At 35.8% G+C, this 22213-nt stretch overlaps 4 protein-coding genes across 4 annotated transcripts; 2 read left to right on the forward strand and 2 right to left on the reverse strand.

Annotated features, from left to right (window-relative positions):
- The first annotated feature begins 127 nt into the window (after positions 1-127).
- On the forward strand, positions 128-7698 carry LOC116290347 (protein LTV1 homolog). Its single transcript, XM_031697355.2, has 13 exons — positions 128-187; positions 288-425; positions 898-920; positions 1400-1565; positions 1908-1995; positions 2616-2716; positions 2866-2897; positions 3592-3782; positions 4375-4537; positions 4962-5092; positions 5357-5409; positions 5915-6109; positions 6398-7698. The coding sequence occupies exons 1-13, from the start codon at positions 185-187 to the stop codon at positions 6503-6505; spliced, it is 1392 nt and encodes a 463-aa protein (XP_031553215.1). The 5' UTR covers positions 128-184; the 3' UTR covers positions 6506-7698.
- LOC116290348 (SAGA-associated factor 29) lies at positions 6964-11673 on the reverse strand. The gene is made up of 12 exons (XM_031697356.2): positions 11420-11673; positions 11128-11203; positions 10758-10830; positions 10523-10587; positions 10139-10181; positions 9828-9914; positions 9527-9590; positions 9148-9230; positions 8799-8843; positions 8399-8492; positions 7824-7892; positions 6964-7273 (listed from the first exon to the last, which is right to left on the reverse strand). Exons 1-12 carry the CDS (start codon positions 11570-11572, stop codon positions 7157-7159), a joined length of 969 nt encoding a protein of 322 aa, XP_031553216.1. The 5' UTR covers positions 11573-11673; the 3' UTR covers positions 6964-7156.
- Positions 11674-11790: 117 nt separating this feature from the next.
- LOC116290349 (TLC domain-containing protein 3A) lies at positions 11791-17439 on the forward strand. The gene is made up of 5 exons (XM_031697357.2): positions 11791-11950; positions 12060-12143; positions 14120-14327; positions 14825-14926; positions 15013-17439. Exons 1-5 carry the CDS (start codon positions 11820-11822, stop codon positions 15364-15366), a joined length of 879 nt encoding a protein of 292 aa, XP_031553217.1. The 5' UTR covers positions 11791-11819; the 3' UTR covers positions 15367-17439.
- A 509-nt stretch (positions 17440-17948) lies between these two features.
- On the reverse strand, positions 17949-21837 carry LOC116290350 (malectin-A). Its single transcript, XM_031697358.2, has 4 exons — positions 21407-21837; positions 20143-20319; positions 18868-18925; positions 17949-18761 (listed from the first exon to the last, which is right to left on the reverse strand). Exons 1-4 carry the CDS (start codon positions 21749-21751, stop codon positions 18541-18543), a joined length of 801 nt encoding a protein of 266 aa, XP_031553218.2. The 5' UTR covers positions 21752-21837; the 3' UTR covers positions 17949-18540.
- Positions 21838-22213: the final 376 nt, after the last annotated feature.

Raw genomic sequence — 22213 nt, forward strand, 5'->3', positions numbered from 1 at the left:
TAAAATCTAGTCCATCCATCCAGCATATGAATATTTCTGTTTCCATGACAATTTTATGGCTCAGAGCTACCTTAAAAAAAAGGACCCAGCCTAAAATATCGCGGGCTCAACAGCGTGGTGTAATAAACAAAATGGCGGACCATTAAAAGGAAGGAAAAGATCTTTTCGAGCTTTGTGAATAAAAATGGTTAGTATAAATCCTATCTGTGGTCTTCTTAGTTAACCTATCTATTAGTTCAACGATTCTACTTATGAAAAATTGATACGGAATTGGTTTTGTTATTCAGGGGAAGAAAAAGAAGCCGTTTATTGACAAGAAAACTGCTCACAGTTTTCAAGTTGTTCATCGAAGTCAAAGAGATCCTTTACAAGCAGACCAGGACAGCTCAAGACATGTTCTTGTTCCCTTAAATACCGAAGCTCAGGTACAGAATATCATTACAATACTGTCTTACAACAGTGATTAGAAATTCCATTTTATGAATTTCTTCTGATCCGTTCACGTCTTTCTAATCCCACACTCACAAGCTTTATAGCCCATTCATTCAGTATTATTGTCATTGTCGTGATGAAGCGGTAATATCATAGTGTTATAATAATAGTCACTGCATTCAGCAATTAGTTCACTTAACGCTAAGGGGGTGTGGGGCCTAATAGGGGGGGTCTCTAAAGAGGTATCAAAGGCAGTCATGAAAAGTTCTCTAACCCCCACCCCAAAGCCAACCCCACCCCTCATTGGTGGAGGGGGGCATGGATAATTTCTGGAACCACACATTATGATAGTTAGGAATTAATTCTGTTGCCTTACAAGTTCCACTGTACCACCTCTCTGATAAAAAATTACACTGCCACAGCAGTTAAAGGTATTTAACGAGAATCATCTTGTTGATGTTGCAGGAAAGTTCTAAAGATGGAGAACAGTAAGTGCCAAATAAATTTCTTATTCTGGTCCAGAATTTATAACCACATATTTAACTACAATAATAATATTACTCAAACTCCATCCTTTGGGATTTGCCTTTTTTTGATGCTGCTCAAAATATAAAAGGTACTGACTGATTAATTTATTTCAATATACAACAGCAAAAATGAAAATTTACATCATGTTTTTCACCATATTTTATTTTCATTTTAAGTTTGGCACAATTAATTTAATTTTATTATTGAAATTTACGTAATCTCATCATCATTATCATCCTTTATGCCGGTGTGGCATGTAGGGCTGACACCAAGGACTTTCACTGATATGGTTATCCTTTGTGTTAGTTTCCATAGCAATAAATGATATGTGATGGAGTTGCTAGCCCCATACACATTGCCAGAGCCCTGTTAGCTGGCAATATAATCTAATGGAACCAATCTAATGATCATAATATTCATTTTATCATCTTAATTTTAGAGGGTCTTCAAAAGAAGAAAGAAAGGAAGAGCTAACCAAGTTTGGTATTGATTTTGAGGACGATTATGACTATTTTCAACATCTAAAGACACGCACAGACTGCACTCTTGAACCATTACCTAGCAATGTTACTGTCATTGAGGCCAAGAAACCAGCAAGTAAAGAGGTATGTACTGTAACTAGGAACTAGGAATAACCACAGGTTAAATTTGTTGGTTTCATGATGCCTCTTACTCCGACAAAGGACCAACGTCCGAAACGTCAGTTTAACAAATCTTCTTATGGTGATTCAATTTATCCATAAGTTCCTACTGTTTTATTCAGAAACACCGATGCAGTCTACACTAGTTTTCTACTAGTTATCATCCACTGGTTTCATGATACAGGGCTTAAAACAACGGCCTCATCAGTTGACCACCAGTCATGATGACCAGCGAAATTAGTTTTAGCTTAGTCATACTTCAATTGATTAAATAAGTAAGTGATTGATTGACTTATTGTTTTATAGTTTGGTGACCTCAAGCTGCCTTCAGAGGCCTTCCCCTCTGTGTACGAAGAAGAGGAGGGTTTGTTAAACTTAGCAGCTCCAGCACCAGGTAATGTAATGAGAATCTATTAACACACTATGTATTATGTCGTACACCTTTTACTGTCTTTTAAAGTCTTGTCTTTAAAGACATACAGTATATCAAGTAATCTATTTATGAACCCGTCCTTTTTTCACGAGGGTAGCACTTAATAGCCAGTGGCTAACAAACCTGTGGCCCTCATTCCATGGTCCAATTGGAATTTAGGAGTTGATTTTTGCGGAGGGAGGAAAACCGGAGAACCCGGAAAACCCTTGAAGCACAGGAGAGAACCAACAAACAACTCTAGTCATATACAACACCAGGCCCGGCAGGACTCGAACTCGGGTCCATTGATGAGAGGCGAGCGCTCACACAGCTACGCCACCCGTGCTTCCAGAAATTAGATCTCCATGTCAGTTGCGACTTCTCTCTGTTCTGTATTGCTTTAGCTTTAAATATCAGTAATAAGGAGCACTGATAGTCTGAGGGTGTAAAGTGTGCACCTTTGAGCATTTTATACATGAGCTGTCTCGGAAGAATTGGGCACCCTACCTCCACATTATCGATGTAAAAAATTAGCTTTACTTTTACCTTTTTTAGACCAATGTTAACTATTATTATCCTTATTGTTCTCATAATAATTTCAGGTCCACACCCAGAGTGGGATCCCGATATTGTGGCTGCACTGGATGGTGACTTTGATCCAGATGATCCCGATAATGAGTTAGAAGATGATTTTATACTAAAGGTACATGGTTATGACAAGTTATCCCCCTCCACAAATGCTAACAAGCTAAATCCCAATTTGATGTGTAAGGTAGCCCCTCCCTCTCCCATTTAGGTAAACGATTCTTAAATTAAAGGTTTCTTATGTATTTTGATAAAATCTTTTTGTAGGCAAATAATCCAGTATCTGAAGACATGGACAGGTACATTTCAATGACTTTCAGTTACTTATTGTGTATAAATGATTTAGTAGAATGAAACTTTATACATCTATTTAAAAAACGTCAGTCGGAGATCTAAAATCTAACACCAAGTAAGATGCTGCAAAATGTATTAAATTCAATGCTGAACAATGTAGTTTTATTGTTAGATTGGAATGTAAAGCGTGACCTCTTTAAATTAGGAATGTGATTTTTCATATTTTAGCCAGAAAACATAAAAGCACAAAAATTCTGGTTCAGTCTCAGATCGCCCATTTCAACAACTGACAACTGACAACGTTTCTTAAGGTGTATAACTTTATGTTATAAACTAAGATATACAGTACTAGATCAATATAATACAATACTTTTATAATACACTCTAAAAAATTACTCGATTCTGATTGGATGAGAGGAGTACAATTAAATCCCAAATTGTACTCTGTAGAGTTCCAATTAAGTTGCTTAATTTTGTTGAGTCGCACAATCTTCTCAAACAATTCGGAATTTATAGCTACTCATAATGTTTTGAAATTTCTCAAATTTGACTCACCTAAAGAGTTGTCCAATTTAGAAAACTTTCAAAACATCCCTCGCACCTATAAATTCCAAATTGTACTCAAGATCGTGCGATTTCCTATACTAATGCCAACTTGACCAATTAAGTTTTTCACGCAATCGTTTGTTTATAACACAGTGATGATGACTTGATACGAAGTGATGATGATGATGATGATGGTGGTGGTGTTGAGAGATATTTCCCATCTGATGAAGGAGAAGACTTTGAGAATAATTCAGAAGGAAGTGGGTTCACTTTTGGTGATGAAGAAACAAAATCACGGTTTACTAACTATTCCATGACATCCTCCGTTATCAGGCGGAATGAAGGTTGGTGAAAATATCTTGTGGACCACCATATTTATATCATACACATGAAAGAATTACAACAACAACAACAACAATCTTTATTTGTACCTTGGATTACAACTATTATAAATATTTACTTAAAAGCTAAAATCAGTTAAGACCAAGTAACTATTAATTTAGAAAGTGTAGCTTTTACAATTTTCTTGAACAAATTTAGAAAATAAAGAAAACACACTCACACAGCTCAAACATGCTATTATTATAGAAAGATAAATTATAGATATAAAGAGGGAGGTATCTATGTATAGTTCTTAGCTAGTGAACTATTCTTTTTTAAAAGCAAGAATACTCCTTTTTACAGTTCCATTTCAGTGACGTGCCACGAATAATAGTTCCTAGCCGAGGCTGGAGTTACCACACATAGCAAAACTACAGTTTATCATGCGCAGTAACTCCAGCCTCAGCTAGGAACTATTATTCGTGGTCACTGAAATGGAACTGTAAATGGAATATTTTGTGTCAACTAATGATTAATACGATATCAGAATTTACTTTTGATGCTGCATTTAGATAGACTTGTTAGTCACCAGTAAGTTTTATTATTGAACTTCAGGATTAACCTTACTGGATGACAGATTTGAAAAAGTTATGGAAGAATATGATGAGGATGAGATAGGTGCTCTAGACCATGAAGAAATGGCTGGTAATGTGAATCCAGACAGTGAACTCCTGAATTCTTTAGTAGACGATTATGAAAAGAAGGTACCTAAAGTGAGGTAAGTCTAGAACAGATGTGGCCATAACAATGGCACCTACGTAATATGGACAGTTTAGAGACAGGCAGATAGACACCTGATAAATGCAGAAATCGGGCATTCTTTTGAAAATAGCCAAAAAAATGCATTATTACAAGTTTTATGCTTCCCAGGATTCACTTCACTTGTGTTGACACAGGCTTCCTAAATATCGATTGGCACCCACAACACAATGCTTGGGATCCAAATGTGTCCCAGGACTCACTTCACTTGTGTTGGCACAGGCTTCCTAAATATCGATTGGCACCCACAACACAATGCTTGAAATATCCATTTGAGCAGTTACATTTGTCTCAGGACCCAGATCCAAAAATCGTTGTGCAATCTCAGGCTTCGCTGTCAATAAAACAACAGTCTCTAACATGTTTCATGTTTATTGTTTAAGGTTTGCGGACATGGAGTGTGATGATAAAGCAGTCAGACACGAGGCAGAAAGCAGTGACGAGGAAAGTGGCAATGAAGTTGTCAAGATAGATGTAACGCCTAAGGAGCAATGGGACTGCGAATCAATTCTCAGTGAGTATACAAGATAAATAAAGAAAGTGTTCTTTTGTTGTAAGATTAACACCATGTAGTCTGTAGCCAAACCTGTGGCCCTTGTTCCGCGAACAAATTGGAATTTCAAAGTGTTGATTTTAAAGCACAGGCTTGGAGAGAACCAACGATTAGTGTGCCTCCTACTGGTGTAGTTTGATATTTATTTAATACTAATACATCATACATAAATAGTGTTTGTATTCGAGTAGAGTGCCCTTCAAATATCATTTATTTATTAAACAGGTACATACTCAAACTTGTACAACCATCCAACCCTGATCAAAGAACCTTCAAAGGTAAAATCCTTACACCTAGATATTCGACCTAGTTAAATTTACATGGCTTTGAATTTGACGTATCGTTACCACTTATATGAAAACCGCTCTATTAGGTACTTACGACAGCTGTTTACCGCCGTTTGCATTGCTACGCGGCCACCCCAGACAAAAATCGCGACGTGCACTTTGCAATAGACTGCCGTCAATCAAACACGTTGACGTCATTAACACGTGTGTGATTCAAAAGGCTCCAAAGCTTGTCGATTGTTTACAAGTATTATGAGTCACACTCACCAGGCCTATCCGGGCCGATCCAAACGCGTGTAAATGATGTCAACGCGGTAAAGAAGCTTTGGGTAAGCATGCTTTGCACTTCGGAAAACTGACAAAATTTGTACTATATTAATTAGGTGGTTTTTTTTTTGTTTTTTTTTTTTTTGTAACTTTTAAAATGTTGCAAATTAATAATAAAGAATCTTTGTAAAGATTTCTTGAAATTTTATTTTGATACCTTGTACTTCAGGCGAAACAGATAAAGCTATCAAACAAAACTGGTATACCGATAGGTGTGCTTCCTACAAAACCAACCAGCAAAAATAGTACAGATCAAGATGAGATGGACACAGGAAAGAACATATTAATATCTGGACCAAGAACTAAAGATGAAGATAAAGAAGCGAAAATAAACAGGAAAAAAGCTGTGAAGGAAGAAAGAAGGGTAGGAGAAATATGCCGACTTTATCATGCACTACGCATTGTTTTTCTGCTCGTTTTTTGCTGTGGTTCTTCATACAAATGCGTTATGCTGACCTTATCATGCACAACGCATTGTTTTTCTGCTCGTTTTTGCTGTGGTTTTTCATACAAATGTGTTATACAGACTTTATCATGCACTACCCCTCTTCTATCATTGAAGAAACATAATATCTTTAATAACTATCCAACCACAAAAAACGTGGTTCCTTCTATTTTTAACCGGACAACTTCCATTTCATTTCTCTCACAGGCGAGACGCGTTGAGAAAAAGACAAATAAGCTAACCTTCAAGGCAGAACGGAAGCGTCAAGAACAATCTCTACTAAACGCTAAAGCTCAAAAAGGACAAAAGCTTTAGATATTTATACGTTTATTATAGCCAAATGGAATCATAATCAATGGAACCTTTTATCTACAGTTGATGGCATTGACCAAGAGTGCATACACTTTGCAGTATGTCATAACATAGAAATGGCTTCCCATTGTTTCCTTGCGGTTCGCCTAATCAAATCAGATTCGGTCAGAGTAAAACATGATATTGCGACAGTACAGTTGCGAATGTCGGCGTATTTCCCGCCTAAAAAAATCACTATGCCTTGTAAAAACGTGTATTTAGAAGGGGAAATATTCTGTGTAAGTCTAAGTTGCCTTTCATTTTCTCTCGGTTGTGTAGCTGTAAAGTGGTTGCCTGGCACCACTATGCTCTGTAAATGAAACTAAGTCTCCTCGCAATTGAAACACCATAAAGAACTCTCAGTTTTTCCTACGCTACAGTTACTTCAATGTTAGTTTTATACATTTTAATACAAAATGTACTGAGGACATAAATTTGTTTTAATAATTTTTATTGATACAGTTTTAATGAATAAATATTGTGCAGGCATGCATTTCCTGGGTAATGCGCACCAAAGGAACATTGGAGTGGGGGATAAGCAACCCCACACTCCTTTTGGCTGCTATGCAGCAGGCTGTCCAAAGCCTGAAGTACATCTTGTTAGAGTATGGAGACTCATCTTCTCTTGTTGTCCTTCATGATTACCACATATCGTTGTGGTACATGTAGTGGAGGAGCAAAGCCATCAGCATACGACGTGTCTTCAAATGACACCAAATAGTCATCCTGTGGCTAGAAACAGTTCAGAGAGTCAATATCTAATTGTCGTGACTGACGACTGTCAGCAATCCCTATTGTCCCTCTCCAGACTCACTTGAGTTAGAAAGTCAAGGCAATACTCGAACATAGCTGGTCTGACATTTCATTCCTGTCAAGGGTCTCACTAATACTAATAGTTCCATCTAACAAAGCAATGCTATTATTTTATCATAGTACACTCTACTTTGGGTGGGTCCTCTCGATCCAATGCCCCAATGCAAAAGAGCCCCCAAGGCATAAACAGGAAAATATGGATTGGAATTGGCAAACAAACAAACTGAGAAGGTAAAATCAGATTCTTAGTTGGGATTCCTGTGGTCAAGAGTTGGTTCTGAGACTGAATGAAATATTATTGAAATTTCTTTGTACTCTTCGTCAAATAAAAAAGTCTATATGTATGAGTAGTTATACAGGATTAAACCCTGGTTGTCACTTGCGGCGCAAAACATAAGCTTGAGCGCAAGCAAAACGTATCCTTGTGCTTGAGTTGAGCCTGTTTTCATAATGAAATTAAGTCACCTACCCTGGCTGGCGGTTCGTGGATAACAGCTTTGTAGAAACACGTTGTCTGAGGATACAGCGCCATTACCACCTGGGAATATTCAGAAATGGTCAATGTTAGTACCTTTTTGTTCCAGTCCTGTCGGCTTTCCTGTGTTCTGAAAGGGTGCTATATAAATCCCGTCTCTCCCATTCTCAGTCGCTTGTGTCCCTGCTTTGCGATCGTGTATTGGGTTAAAAGAGTTGATACTCGGGCTGCAAAGTCTATTGCAAATCAACAAAAATACTATTTTCGTTCATGTCTCAGAAATTCTTTGTTTTTGAAGCTCGATTATGAAACGAATAAGGATCGTGGATTGTCCACCAAATATCTTTTACAAACGGACACACTTTATCATAGGTGGAATTTCTTTTTAAAGAAATCGAGTAGAAATGTTGAGCCGGTAATTTTTTTTAATTTTGAAAAGCAATAAATTGTGCGCGCAAATTCAGAATCATCTGAGGTTAACTCTGAGACTTGGATCTCGTGTATTTCCTTTGATCGCAACTTATTTCCGAGACAGTCGTAACAATACTGACAATATTTAGCATGATTACCTGGTCTTTCTGGAATAAGGCATTGGGATGAGTGAGTGGGTTTGCTTTCTGCTTGGGTAGTGGAACAACACGACGACGGCTGAGGTGGTGACGCCTGGAAACGAATTGATACAACATGAAACAAAATGATGCGCAAATATTGATATGACGTTGTACCCCCTCCCTTGTTCCACTCCCCTATCTCTTCCCTCCCCTGCCCCACTTCTCTCCCCTACCCCACTCCTCTCCCCTGCCCCTGGTGGACCCAATATCTACGAGCTGAATATTTCATCCTGTAAAAACACTAGTGTTATCGGTAGTGAAATGGGACTGTGATATTTGTTATTTTTTCAAAAATTGTTTTGTCCTCGGTGGCATCAAAAGGTAGTCGCGTGCGACATTAACGGGAACCCTTACTTACTCTTTTCCATTTTTACCCTCTTCATCGATGTCATCAACATCATATCTTGAAACGTTCAGGAAAATTTTTAAACCTTAAATTTTAAATCGACCTACGGATGTGCACAGAAGGCTAGGATGATTATATATATTTATAATTCGAGGACTGAATGAAGAAAACATTTAGATAAGTGGTTTGCTTGCAGCCTGAAATTCCTACCGAATTACACTTGCTGCCAGACTAATTGGGCCAGATTCAAAAAGACTGGCGTAGTACCTAATACTTCTTGATGATAAAAAAAAACACCTTCATTTACCAACTGGTCGCCTCCGTCAACCGACCATGCAACCGTGGTAGTTTAAAAGGATACTTATTAGTTGAAGTATTAAATGAAACGATTTCTGCCAATATCCATTGTTCTTCGCCATCTGAAGTCTTGACACGCGCTGCCACCTGGAAATCAAACGTGGGTTTGGTAATTAAAATAACACGATCTGTTTGATTGTAATAGATGACTCTTTTTTCTCTCAAACCAATCCTAACTAATTCAATCTGGTTAGAGCTGTGCTCCTGGGTCATACACGGACTGTATAGCGGCTGCCGGAGGCGCCTTCACATGCTTCCAGTTCGACCTAGTTGAGCTGCACCACGGATGTACTTGCAGTGGTGATTAGAGATAACAAGTTTTTTACCAAAGAATGGTAATGAATGAATAAATGAACATGCATGACAACCTTGTACATACTTACATGGTCTCCAGGTTGAGCAATATAGTTACTATCTGCTTGCACAGCACCACATAATGGTGGAGAACTATCAATGTAAATTAAAACAATTAGCACAGTTGAAACCATTCTTATGGACACCTCCATATTACGGACATCAGCATCACATCAGTCTTACTAACTGAGAACTACATTGCAGACACCTCTATATTACATGCACTCTTCTCTCATGGTGTCCATATTATGGTTCTACTGTAATCAGATAATAAAAATATAAAAATATAATAAAAATATATTGCATAGTGAGTTTAATTCAGTGACCTACCTCTCTGATGCCTTGCCGATCATCATGGGTAGGTGAGAAGCAGCTTGTTGAAGCATCGTCATTAGCACTCCACGTCGCATTGCCTTTCTACAGTCAATGAAAGAGCGAATAAAATGGTAAATGTTAAAATAACTGAGGAGAAGGTGCTGCCCTTGTAATTATATCTTGTCTTCTCGGACAAGGACTTAAAACCATAAAGTCCTCCACTGCAATGTAAAGCACATTGAGACATTGTGAAATGCGCTATAGAAGAACTCCATTATTATTACTATTATTACATCAAAATATAGTTATTGAGTGCATGCACTAACCTCGGTTCTCCAGACTCTTGATTTCTACTCACTCCACTACGTCCTGGGAGAAAAAAATGACTGATAAAAAAAGTGCACATTTTACTGTATTAACAACTTGTCCCTTGAAATATGCAAGAGCTGATACAGCTAACTGTGGCCATTGCAGCTTATAGAAAAGGCAAGTTCTACCAATCTCTTATCAATGCCTCGATTAATTTGAGAGATTGATGTCCCCTTATGACCTCATTTAAGGCTGAGTCGCAAGGCTTTGCTGAAAATGGACAGCATTCAAAATACTGTGCGACAAGAAGCTGTCCGCTTCCCTCATAGGTTGAAACATTAAGCATGAGAGTACTGTCCCTTTTTCCAACACTTATTCATTAGTATAATGTTATTTCTAACCTATTCTCCTGTCATTTCTGAGGGCCTTGATAATAGCAATCTTGTCAAGTGCCTTTCTGATAATACTAGAAGATAAAAGTGCAAAGTAACTTCTCACGATTTATTTGATAGATTGTAGTCTATTGCCAATTTAACTTTCTCAAGTAACTCTTGTCTTGATCAGTCGTAGCATCCAAAACAGTGCTAAATCTCACTAGACCTGTAAAAATGAAATAAACATATAACATTGACATACTCTGCTTCTGCCTCAGCATCAGATGTCGCAGTCTTGTACAAACCCCGTAGTTTAGTTTTGAAGTAAGAAGACACTGCAGTGAAAAATACAATATTAGGAAGGGGAAAATACTGAAAAATGGGAAAATTGGATAAAGATGCAAATAAAACATCACACAATCTTTAACATTAAATATGAAATATTAAGACATACATAGACCCCTTGCAGTATGCTTGGATGGAGCTCGATTTGGAGGACATAACAAAAGGTTTGAATTCTTTTGTTTTGTCCTCCAAATTAAGCTGCTTTGGCATCACATGCAAGGGTTCTATTGAACCTGAGTATGAATGATTGAGCCAAGTAATCCTTTTAAAAGTATTTTGATACCAACCTTTTCCCTCTGTCTTCATCTTCTCATGAGTTTTTGCAATGTTATTGATGTTGTGTTCACTACGATTTCTTTCCTCCTACAAGTTACGATCAATTGGTTACTATCTAGCATTGGGAGTAGACGTTGACTGTACCCATTAAACATATGATATATCCATACATCTTTTACCAGGGGGGGAGGGGGAGGGAATCAAGAAAACTTGACTAAAAAGAAAAATCAAATACATCTTAGATTACTTCCAAAACAAACGGTTTAAAGATAGAAAACACAGGAATGATTTCAATATTCGCACCTGAATCTGTTGCACTAACGAGTGTAGCTCTTTCAACAACGAAGGAACAGCAGTGTTGTTTGAACTAGAAGAATTTGAGGCTACGTTAGATCCACCTCCACTGGAACTCGAAGCTACTGACGAAACTGAGCTTGGGCCTCTCGAACGACGCATATTTATGCTTTAGAACTATTTAATAAAGCGAATAAACAACAGAAAATTCAGTTCTTCATTCAAGTCCTGCCGCCATATTGAAAATAATTTTCGTACTTCTGTCGGGAATTTATTACTTCCGAATAACGCTCGGAAACTATACGAGGGTTGATACCGACTGCGGCGAATATTTTCCGAATGTTCATGTATATGGTGATCAGTGATGTGATTGTCATAAGTGATGACAGATTGAATAAGAGAGGGAAATATGATCTTCGCTCCAGGTTTGTTCATAGTTGGAACCTTTCTCTTCCCAGTAAGCCATACTCTGATCACCTACTTGCTAAAGCACGTCCTAAAAGACTTGTCATATGTGGAAAGGTTTGGTATAAGTACGAGGTAAGACGTTTGAATTTCAAAATACCGGGACACAGCGCGCTGTGTTGTTGTTGCTTTTGAACTCCATTTGTTTGTTCAAATCTGAGCTTTACGTATTTTCTTCTTCCAGGATTGTCTCTGGGATACAAGCTATTGCTGCTGCAATTGTGGGTTTGCAAGGTGCTCTGTCATGTCAAGATATATTAGATGACAGGTGAGAGATCGAGGCAGAAAGGGTATATGATATCCAAGCCGGCGTCATCTCGCAGGGATGGCCAAATTTTGTGGTTTAATTTGTTTGCAAAGTTCAATTCAAGTACGATTGATGAAATTTTCCACACACACATTAACAATGATCGCTTAGGCTATTTATCCCCAAATACAGCATCTCCCGCTCCAATCTAAATAAATACCATTTGCATCCAACCCAAAACCTGCAACATTTCCCCAACGATTAAATTAATGTCTGGTACCTAATGTCTAATTTCCTTTTAATACCAAGTTTTTATTCTTTCTGGATTTTACTAAAATTTACTACCAGCCTTCACAGCTATCAATGAACTTTACATCTCATACTTACAAATTCAATTCCATTTGCGGAGAAATTTATTCCCAAATATATTTTTTGTCGTCTAATTGACCTCAGCTTATAAATTTGAATAGAAAGTCGTTCAAGTCTCTGTAAGCTTAATATGAGATCAATAAAACTGATATTTCCCCCAAATGCGTGAAAATAGTAAAAGAAATTGAGAAATATTCTTATAAAAAATTATGTAATTTTATTTTCTGTTTTGAAGCGAATGCAGATGCCTGTAAATTATTAACGAAAAAATCAGCCCCTAGATTTCGTAATTTGAGTGCCATGCAAATTAGATAAAGTATTTACTTTAAGATTTTAACTATTTTTATGCAAAACTATGTACCAAAGAATCGCCTAAAATACAGATTTTTAAATGCCAGAGTAAAGTTTTCCAGAATTTCCTCTGGCGCTCAGTCTGCATGTTGATTCGAAAGGTGTTTTACGTTTCCTTTAGCTTTTGTAGCAGCTGTTTGTGGTACAATTGTTTAAATTTCAAGCTGAGTTTGTCTTTGATAGGATTATCACACTTTTCCAGATTGTTCCTCTTTGTGTGAAATAAGATGTCAAACTTTTTGTTCTCTACAATATTCCTTTGATACCTATTCTACACCGCTGGGGTAGCCTAGGAATAACTTTACCTAATTTACTTTACACTTAAAAATCTTTGCTTGTATCTCCACATGTAGACGCCTATTTCATATCTTTTATTAATATTGATTAACCCCAGTTTAGATAATGCCTTCAATGGATATAAAACATTCCTATTTTGATTTTAGCTTCTGAGAATATTTGGCAAGAGAAGAGATTCAAACAAAATTCAAAGCATTCAATTTTTTTATAGTATTCAATCAAACATCCTTAGTACATAATATTTAATTAAAAATATATACCCCTGCAGTCACAAAGTCTTAGGATATAATATCTTTAGGGCTAAGTGATTAATGTAACTGTATTATTTGAGGTTTCATCTGAGCTCTCTCCACTCATTGTGGTTCATATTTTTGTGGTCTAAGATCTAAACTATAGCAATATAAATATAATCTAGCAAAACGGCTTGCTAATACTACAAGCATTGTTCAATTCAAAGCTTCAACTTTATTACAACAAGCAAATGATAAAAACATTTTATGTTATTTTTTCCCCCCAATTTTTATTATTATTATTTTTTGCAGGGTCTGGACCATCCGTAAATAATTCACCCAACTAATGAATGAACTTTAAATTTATTTTGTTGTTCTTCAACAATTTTCAAATATGCTTTATTACTTCGAGCTATGTTCTTTATGAAAAAAATTCAAATGGAGCTAGACCAACAATAAACCCAAATAGCTGCTAGTTTAATTATTTTCATAAGATTTTAGTTACTTCAGGTGTGTTTTGTGGCTCGTGCTCAAAAAAGAATCAAGGTTTTCGTGGTAGTTAGGAAAGCAAGAAATATGCAAGTTCAATACACAATATAAATGCTTAGTATTAAAGAATAGATTTTAGCACTGTTTAATAGTAAAATATTTAAAAGCTCTAATAGACTATAAAAAAATGGGAGAAATGGGAATTAGAAAAATGTGGATGGGTAAATGAATAAATTATTTGTTTGATTTCTTTCTTTTCAGAATACCAGCTATCACAGATTATTTGTGCTTTGGGTTGACATATTTTTACTATGACACTGTAGTTATGTTTTATGCAGTTTATATGAAAGAAAAGGCAAAGAACCCCAGAATTGATTACATATCTGCATGGAAGATTTTTTATAAGAAAAAACGCTTGATAATTTTTCACCACATATTTTTACCCATTATTGGTTTTCCCATCTCAAATGTAAGTATATTCTTATTTTCTTCCTATTTTTAATTGTCGTACTGACATCATCATCATCACCATCCATCATCATTACTATCAACATCATCATTATCATCATCATGCATCATCACCACCATCATCATTACCATCTATCATCACCATCATCATTATTATCACCATCATCATTACCATCTATCATCACCATCATCACCACCATCATCATCACCATCATCATTATCATCATTAGCATAATCATCACCATAATTAACATAAACATCACCATCGTCATCGCCAATATAAACATTAACATAATAAACATTAACGTCATCACCAATAATCGTGATCCTCATCATCACCATGTTAATCATCATCATTGTTCCCATTATCATCATAACCATCATCATCATCATCAAAGTGTAATAATTATTAGAAATAATTATAAGAAATGACAACTTTTCATTATTACATCATCAGTCTTTACGAAGCATTAATTTCCCATTTTATTTTTTCCCCAGTTTTCCTGGATAAGAAATGATAAAGGAGACTTTTTCATAGCAGTTTTGTTTATGTCAGAATTCAGTACACCTTTCCTATCCATAAGAGCAATATTGGCAAAGGTAAGAAAGAAATCAATATATTAAATTGCATAATCCATCTTTTTTAAAGGATATCAAATTTGTAACTTTTCTTCGTTTCTTTGCAGCTTGGCAAAAAGAAGTCGCCACTCTACATTATAAATGGACTTTTGCTAGCAATCGTATTCTTTGTTTTCCGGGTATTGGTCTATCCGTACTTGTACTGGAAATATGCAAATTTCAAAAACATTAGCTACTTTGAAGTTCCATTTTCCATTCCTCTGTGTTGCAATGTTGCATGTTTCTTACTGATGAGTCTGCAAGTCAATTGGTCGTATATTATTCTAAAAGGATGTTTCAAATACTTACAAAATGATCAATCCAAGCAAAAAGAGGAACTGGTCAACTGCAGTGCACATTATTCTGGACAACACACTTCAAGTAATTTTGAACTGAATTCTACTCTGCACAAACAAGATTGAAATTTATGGTTTATGGTCCAATATTTTCTAACACATATAAAGATTATTCTGGCAATTGTAGCTGAATACCAAATTACATATGAAAGTCATACAGCATCCTCCAATGTTATTAAGATTGACTTTTAGTCTTGTAGTCATAGGTAAGCTTTTGTCATGCACAATAAGGGTTGAAGACTTGGCAATACTATACTAGCTAGTCATTACACCTTGTAATTTATCTTAAATCTAAAATCCCATTTTGTAGTAAATTATGCATATGCTTAAGGGGATTATTCATTATCCTTGGACTTTTAAACATATTTTATTACATTCTAAGATAAATTATTGATGTAATTACATATACCATAGCCTGCTTCTATGGCTCTCTCATGCATTGGATGAAAATAATGATACTTGACAACCTCGTTGGAATTTTGCAAGGGTTTAATTGCTAAATAATCAATTTTAAAATAATATTTTACATCAAAAATTACTCATTTCATCAATTCACTGTGAGCCAATCTTCAGGTTTACACTAACTTTTGTATTTATATTAGTAAGAGTAGATTATTATTATTATTTCTAAATGTAAATTGGATTCAGATGAATTTACAGAACTCATGCTATTTTATGAATATTTAATGAGATGATGACAATTTTTGACAAATTGGCTTTAAGTTTCAATTTTTTTAATGAGCCAATAATTTGAATAACATAAGTTTTTATTTATATTGAAATTGGAAATAGTTAAGAATAACAGCTCAGATTTATTGTTGGGGGCTGTTGGCCATGTGACTAATATTATGACACATACCTTACCAACATTCTGCCAACACCATACAAACGCATGTTTATCAACCTACTGACACCCTACCACCATTCCACTGAAACCCTTCCAACAACCCACTGACACCCTGCCAACAACTCACTGACACCTTACCAACAACCTACTGACACCCTACCACCAACCCACTGACATCCTACCAACAACCCACTGACATCCTACCAACAACTTACTGACATCCTACCAACAACCTACTGACACCCTTCCAACGACCTACTGACATCCTACCAACACCTTACTGACATCCTACCAACAACCCACTGACACCCTTCCAACAACCTACTGACACCCTTCCAACAACCTACTGACACTCTTTCAGCAATCTACTGATACCCTACCAACAACCTACACTCCCCCCCAACAAGTTACACACCCTACCACCAACATAATTTAACCCTACCAACAACCTACACACCTTACCAACAACCTACACACCCTACCAATAACCTACACACACCTTACCAACAAATAACTGACACACCCTACCAACAACCTACACACCCTACCAACAACCTAATTACACCCTAAATAAAAATATTTTGACACAGCATAGACATCCTATACAATCGTAAAGAGACACACTACATGTCACTGTTACCATCATACCAACACATCAACAACAAAGCCATGTTACCATCAACTACCAACAATAATATTGAGACATTATTACCAGCTATTCCAGCACAAAGTTTCAGCTATTGTACATTACTCTATTCGCTTGCAATTTAAAAGCTTTGTAAATAGTAAATGCCAAGAGAACAATTTCCTATTTGAAGTGAGATTTATAATTTATACATTCTGTGCACATAGCTATTAAATTATTTATTATTATTAAATTTCTGCACATGGACACAGTCAATACAAACCTTATCAATAAGCGTTTGTATTTGTTTACATTACAATAATTTTGGATACAATTTGATGAATTTCTTTTTTTCAGAGATGATCCAATTTTTTGATAGTTCTTAAGTCAGCAGCTAGTCAAACAATGTGAAAATTAACTTATTGAAAATTGGAGCCATAACCCTAATGAATGTTCTGGTTGAGCAACTATTAGTCACTGAATAATATTATTTGTTCCCAACAATTTTGTATTTATTTCATGTTTTTCCTGCATGTGCTCTATTTATTGTTCAGAATGAACCAGAAAGATATTAGACTGTCCTCTTTATCTCTTCCGATTATTCAAATTTATCAATTCTACTATCTTTGCAAATAAAATACTGAAATAAATTCTTTTATTGACACTGGTTAGTTTCAGTCGTACTCTAACTGACACACATTGACCTTGTTGTGTGTCTCATAGAAATTGATTTCAATAGATTTTTTTGGGTCGGGAGTAATGTTTTCCCATTTTAGACCGACCACGTCACTCTCTTGAGAATAAGATTCTTTGCTAGGCTCATATTTATTCAGGTGTCTTTTCGTGTGCAACTATTAAACAAAGAAATGATTCTCAAGGGAATGATGAGATCTGCAAAGGGAAAACATTACGCACAAGCTCAAAAGGTCTATTCTGTCTACTTTTGGAGTGGTGATGCAACAGCTGCAGAAGTGGCAAACTGCAATTTGTGGCTGCAGGCAACAGTTGAGCACCATCCATCTGCACCTTTTGACTCTTCTATGTTTACCACTTGCCTGGAGTCGTGCTTTACCAAGAAAGTGAAGAGGTGAGATTTCCACCAATCATTTTATTGTAGTGTGAGTGAGCTAGTAACCTTAAGTCCTTGACCCTTCGAAAATAAATGCTACCCCAATATCAAATAAAAATTAATTTTAATATCACTATCTCAGGGCTAAATACCTTTCAAACATTCAACTATGACAGAGATGTAAAGGAAAACAAAGAAATAGCTATGAACTTAAAATGGAGTAGCCATGTTTTACAAATCACTTCAAAATTAAAGTGGCAATGACAAACCACAATGTTTCAGTGTGTGCTTGGTTTTTTTACAGTCTGCATTCCTTCTCAGTATGAGTACACATTTTCAAGACAACAGTCTTTATGACAGTAAAACATGTTACCAAATGCTGTTACGTTAAGATGGCTTTCCATTCTTCGAGATACAAAATGGCTTCAAATTTGCCATATATTGTTCCCACTCATGAAAACTGCTTTGAATAGATTATGACAACTGCTTAATAGATGGATTTAGTCTTAATGTTTTTCCATTTTCAACAATCACTGTCATTCCCTTGAGCATAATGTTGTTTATTTGTGTCATGCATATCAAATTAAAAGGTTACAAGCAAACAAAGAAATGACTCTCTAGGGAATGACTTGTGGTCTAGAATAGGGTAGTATTGCACGCAGACTAAATCAGTCTTATAACTTTTTGAAAAGAATCGCATTACAATCTGCAAAGGCAAAACAAGGTTGGGAGGAATACTCCAATAGCAATACAGATTGGAAAGAGCATGCTTGTGTCGTCATTTGCATATGGGTCGTCAGCTTTTGGTCCTGAAGTTTTGCGGGGCTTTTTTGGTTGTTCTATTTTTTGACTCTCTTCAACTTCATCCTTTTCTTCCTCTTCGTCTTGAGGTCCTGCTAGTGGTGATAGCTTAGGAACATCTATAATTTTTGGAAAAAATTTATAAGGCATATTTAAATACATATTTCAATATCGTTAGCCCATTTCACTTCATTCTTAACTACACATCAATAAGCAAAATTTTACCTTCAAGAGTTCCTTTCATAACAACTATCGCATTGGTCTTGGGATTATCATATACACCCTGTAGGATTATTAATAGAAAAAGAATACAATTTAGTAAAAACTATCACTATACACCAAATTAAAATATGGCAACCAAATTGATAACTTTTTTTCTGCACTGACTAGCGACTGACTAGCCTTGTGTTCACATGGAAACATAAAAGCTTTTTCACATTTATGAGAGGCTAGTCAGTTGCTGGTCAGTGCAGAACAATAGTTATTGTGATCTCCCTAGATGAGCTGTTATGGCTCTTGGAGCTAACAATGAGATTAACAAATTGACATCAGAATTTTATGTGTCTGTCCTCTTATTGACAATAAATTGCGCCATCACATTGTCAAAGTAGTCTCCGCATACTACTTTGACAATGTGATGGCGAAATTTATTTTTCAATAAGAGGACAGACACATAAAAATCTGATGTCAATTTGTTTTTTACAATAACAAAAACGATAAAAACTTCTCATTTTTAGCGATCAAAACAACCAACGGAAAGAGCGCGCGCTCATTGACGTCAGCTTTATCTGTCTGTCCTCTTATTGATGATAAAAAATAACCAATCAGCGTGCGAGAAATTTGTAAGTTAGTGTAAAAAAATATATGGTTAAAAAAAAAAAAAAGTTATTCAAATTGGTTGCCATATTTCAATTTCTGTGTATAAAAGTAACTAACATGTATGTGCCATAAATCAGTACCGACGTTTCACACTCATAAGAAAACCATGGGAGGCCATTTCCATTTTACTACATATCAAGCTGTATAGGTGCTGTAAGTTAGTACTACAGCTGTATGCGTTTCCCACTCATTTAAAAACTGTTCGATCCACCATATATAATACAGGATTTTTTCCCAAAAATATATGCACTTTATAGGAGCTAAGATAGCTTTTCGGTGGCGTAACCAGGGATCGGGAGGATGCACAGGCAATGATTTGCAGAACTAAAATGCCATAGAAAAAACAGAACCAAAAAAAAAGGGAGGGGGGGGGGTATTTTATTTCCTTCACCAAATATGCTAAATAGCGTAAAATATAAATGAATCACTCAGCAGTTGTCCTATTTATAGGAAATATAGGAGGTTTTCTTTAAATATAGGCTCTTTATAGGATCCTATACAAATTATAGGAAATATAGGATATATAGGAGGTCTGGGATGCCTGATAATATAAGACTCTAATGAAAGGCTCCAGAACTGTGCAATAGAAGTGAGCACAGTAACTATCTGCTTACACTGTACCTTTATAAACTCCACATGAATAGAACCAGTAAAAGGTAAAGTTTCTCCCTTAACTCGCATCTGATTGTCCATAATTGTGAAAGGAACATACTCATCATGTGCAACTGCTCGGCCTACTTTTTCATAAATATCTAATCCTTGGATAACCGTATGTGAGTTAATTGCAACATCAAATACCTGAAAACAGCAAATTAAAGATGTCACATTAATTGGTTGTAGAAGTACCCTCTGAAAAGGCTATTGTCTAGGAAATTTATAGTGTCAATACTGCTTCTGTCAGCCCAATAAAAAATATTTATCTTTAAGTGAAAACAAACAAAATCTAGATAAGAATAGCTACAAAACTGCTAGTTTTCATAGTGGCCATTTTGGCCGACAAGAGTGCCACGTTTGTTACTTCCTTTGTCATCTCGGAGTGACTACAAATCATTTATCGATGAGGTGAAATTGTATAGTCCACTTTCTGTTTAGATAAATATTAAATGGAAGAGCTACTATATAAAAATTTGGAGTGGGGCTAGCCAGGGCTATTGAACAGAATCTGGAAATTGAGAGATCTACGTTGCCTGTGTTATAGCCCAAAAGTTTCAGACATTTTGGGTCCTAAAGATTTTTACTCCTAGCACGTTCTCTTGGTTGAATTTAAAACAATGCCTAAGGTGAAGAATTTTGGATTTCAAATATATCTTTTTCTGACCACAAGTTTTCACTCTGTCCTGTCTGTACATGATATCCTCTGACCCCAAGAAATATACAACACTATCCGGAGCATAAAAAATAAAAGACTTTCCATGACTAGAATTATAATAAATATTTCACTATGCTAAAAGCATTTTTCGAGCTGAACAATTTCAATATAGAAAAATACTTAAAAAATAAAAACAATTTCTTTTTTACATTTCACAAATGTTTAAACATCAAAATAAATTCTATGTCCAAAAAATTATCAAACAGCATTATTCTATGTTTTCAAACAACACTTGTGTTTTTATTGTCCAGGATCATGTAAAAGAAGTAAGGTTACATACTGAAGCGTCTAGGAATCACTAAAGAAAATGTAATAAGCGTGACCAAGCGACGGAGATGAGAAAATATTATAACTGAAAATTATTGTCTAAGGGGATTTGGAATGCAATAATCAATCATTCCTAAAGTCAGGAAAAAGTTATTTTAACAATTTAGAAAACAAAGACTACCAAAAAAAGTTAAAAAAAATAAATAAATAAGCTTACGTGTCTCCTAACAGGTTGATATTAAACTTTACCTTAAGTCTTGGAGCTTGAAAATACACCTCACAAAACTTCAAGATTAAAACATAATCTCCATTCTCCTTTATAGGAATCGTGTAGCCAAAATTTGACAAGTGATAACGTTCAGTTTGGTAAAGTATCTGGTCAGGGGGAGCAACTCTACCTATAGTTAACATTTTGCCAAAATCGGATGGAACACCGACGCCTAGCTGATCAGCTTGGTAGTGCACTCCATTCAAGTCTGTATGCGCCGGCCCTCCATTGTTAACGGCGTAGATCACTTCGCCAGTTGATAAAACATCTCCGGTAAGGACTCCAATGATGAGTGTGACAATGAGATCTAAACAAATGGGGTCCATTTTCGCTGGTTTGGATAAGAATAGTAGTCAAAAATACAGTGGAAACTGGAGGATGAAGTTTGAAAAGCAGATGGAAAAAATGGAGGAACGTGGAAGACTGGAACTAGTCTGATGGGTTGCCTGTGGTGGAGTACAAGTAAAGAAGGCGCGCAGGCCGGAAGCCCAAGTTTAATCTAAAAAACACAAAAGTATTTCAATATTGTTGCTTCCTAACAGTCATAAGCATACTTATGGTGCAATAGGTTTACCTCCTTAGAATATAGTAGAATAAAATAAAATAAGAAAAGTAGCTTTTAAGTTTTAAAAATTATTTTTTAAATTATAATGCAATCTTTATTGATCAAAAAACTATTTGATTGTTTCACAATAATATCTTTCTCTTTTTTCAGTTTACTCTTTTTTCTTTTCTAAACCTTTAAAAAAATTATTACAGATCTCTCAAAAGTCTATTTACGGGCTACC

The sequence above is a fragment of the Actinia tenebrosa genome, unplaced genomic scaffold (genome assembly GCF_029948245.1).
Source record: "Actinia tenebrosa isolate PJP-AT-01 unplaced genomic scaffold, QUT_ActTen_1.0 PGA_scaffold1__47_contigs__length_23844297, whole genome shotgun sequence".
Lineage (NCBI taxonomy): Eukaryota > Metazoa > Cnidaria > Anthozoa > Actiniaria > Actiniidae > Actinia > Actinia tenebrosa.

Bases quoted from the DNA above. Each gene is read 5' to 3' on its own strand.
- LOC116290349 (XM_031697357.2), top strand. From the start codon at position 11,820: ATGATCTTCGCTCCAGGTTTGTTCATAGTTGGAACCTTTCTCTTCCCA. The intron at 14,328-14,824 runs GTAAGTATATTC...TTTTTTCCCCAG, and splicing joins TTGGTTTTCCCATCTCAAAT to TTTTCCTGGATAAGAAATGA. The intron at 14,927-15,012 runs GTAAGAAAGAAA...GTTTCTTTGCAG, and splicing joins TAAGAGCAATATTGGCAAAG to CTTGGCAAAAAGAAGTCGCC.
- LOC116290347 (XM_031697355.2), top strand. The intron at 1,566-1,907 runs GTATGTACTGTA...ATTGTTTTATAG, and splicing joins AGAAACCAGCAAGTAAAGAG to TTTGGTGACCTCAAGCTGCC. The intron at 4,538-4,961 runs GTAAGTCTAGAA...TTATTGTTTAAG, and splicing joins AAGAAGGTACCTAAAGTGAG to GTTTGCGGACATGGAGTGTG.
- LOC116290348 (XM_031697356.2), bottom strand. From the start codon at position 11,572: ATGCGTCGTTCGAGAGGCCCAAGCTCAGTTTCGTCAGTAGCTTCGAGT. The intron at 11,204-11,419 runs GTGCGAATATTG...CGTAACTTGTAG, and splicing joins CGTTAGTGCAACAGATTCAG to GAGGAAAGAAATCGTAGTGA. The intron at 10,182-10,522 runs GTTAGAAATAAC...TTTTTCTCCCAG, and splicing joins CAGAAATGACAGGAGAATAG to GACGTAGTGGAGTGAGTAGA.
- LOC116290350 (XM_031697358.2), bottom strand. From the start codon at position 21,751: ATGGACCCCATTTGTTTAGATCTCATTGTCACACTCATCATTGGAGTC. The intron at 18,926-20,142 runs GTACAGTGTAAG...ATAATCCTACAG, and splicing joins TTCATGTGGAGTTTATAAAG to GGTGTATATGATAATCCCAA. The intron at 18,762-18,867 runs GTAAAATTTTGC...CAAAAATTATAG, and splicing joins TATGAAAGGAACTCTTGAAG to ATGTTCCTAAGCTATCACCA.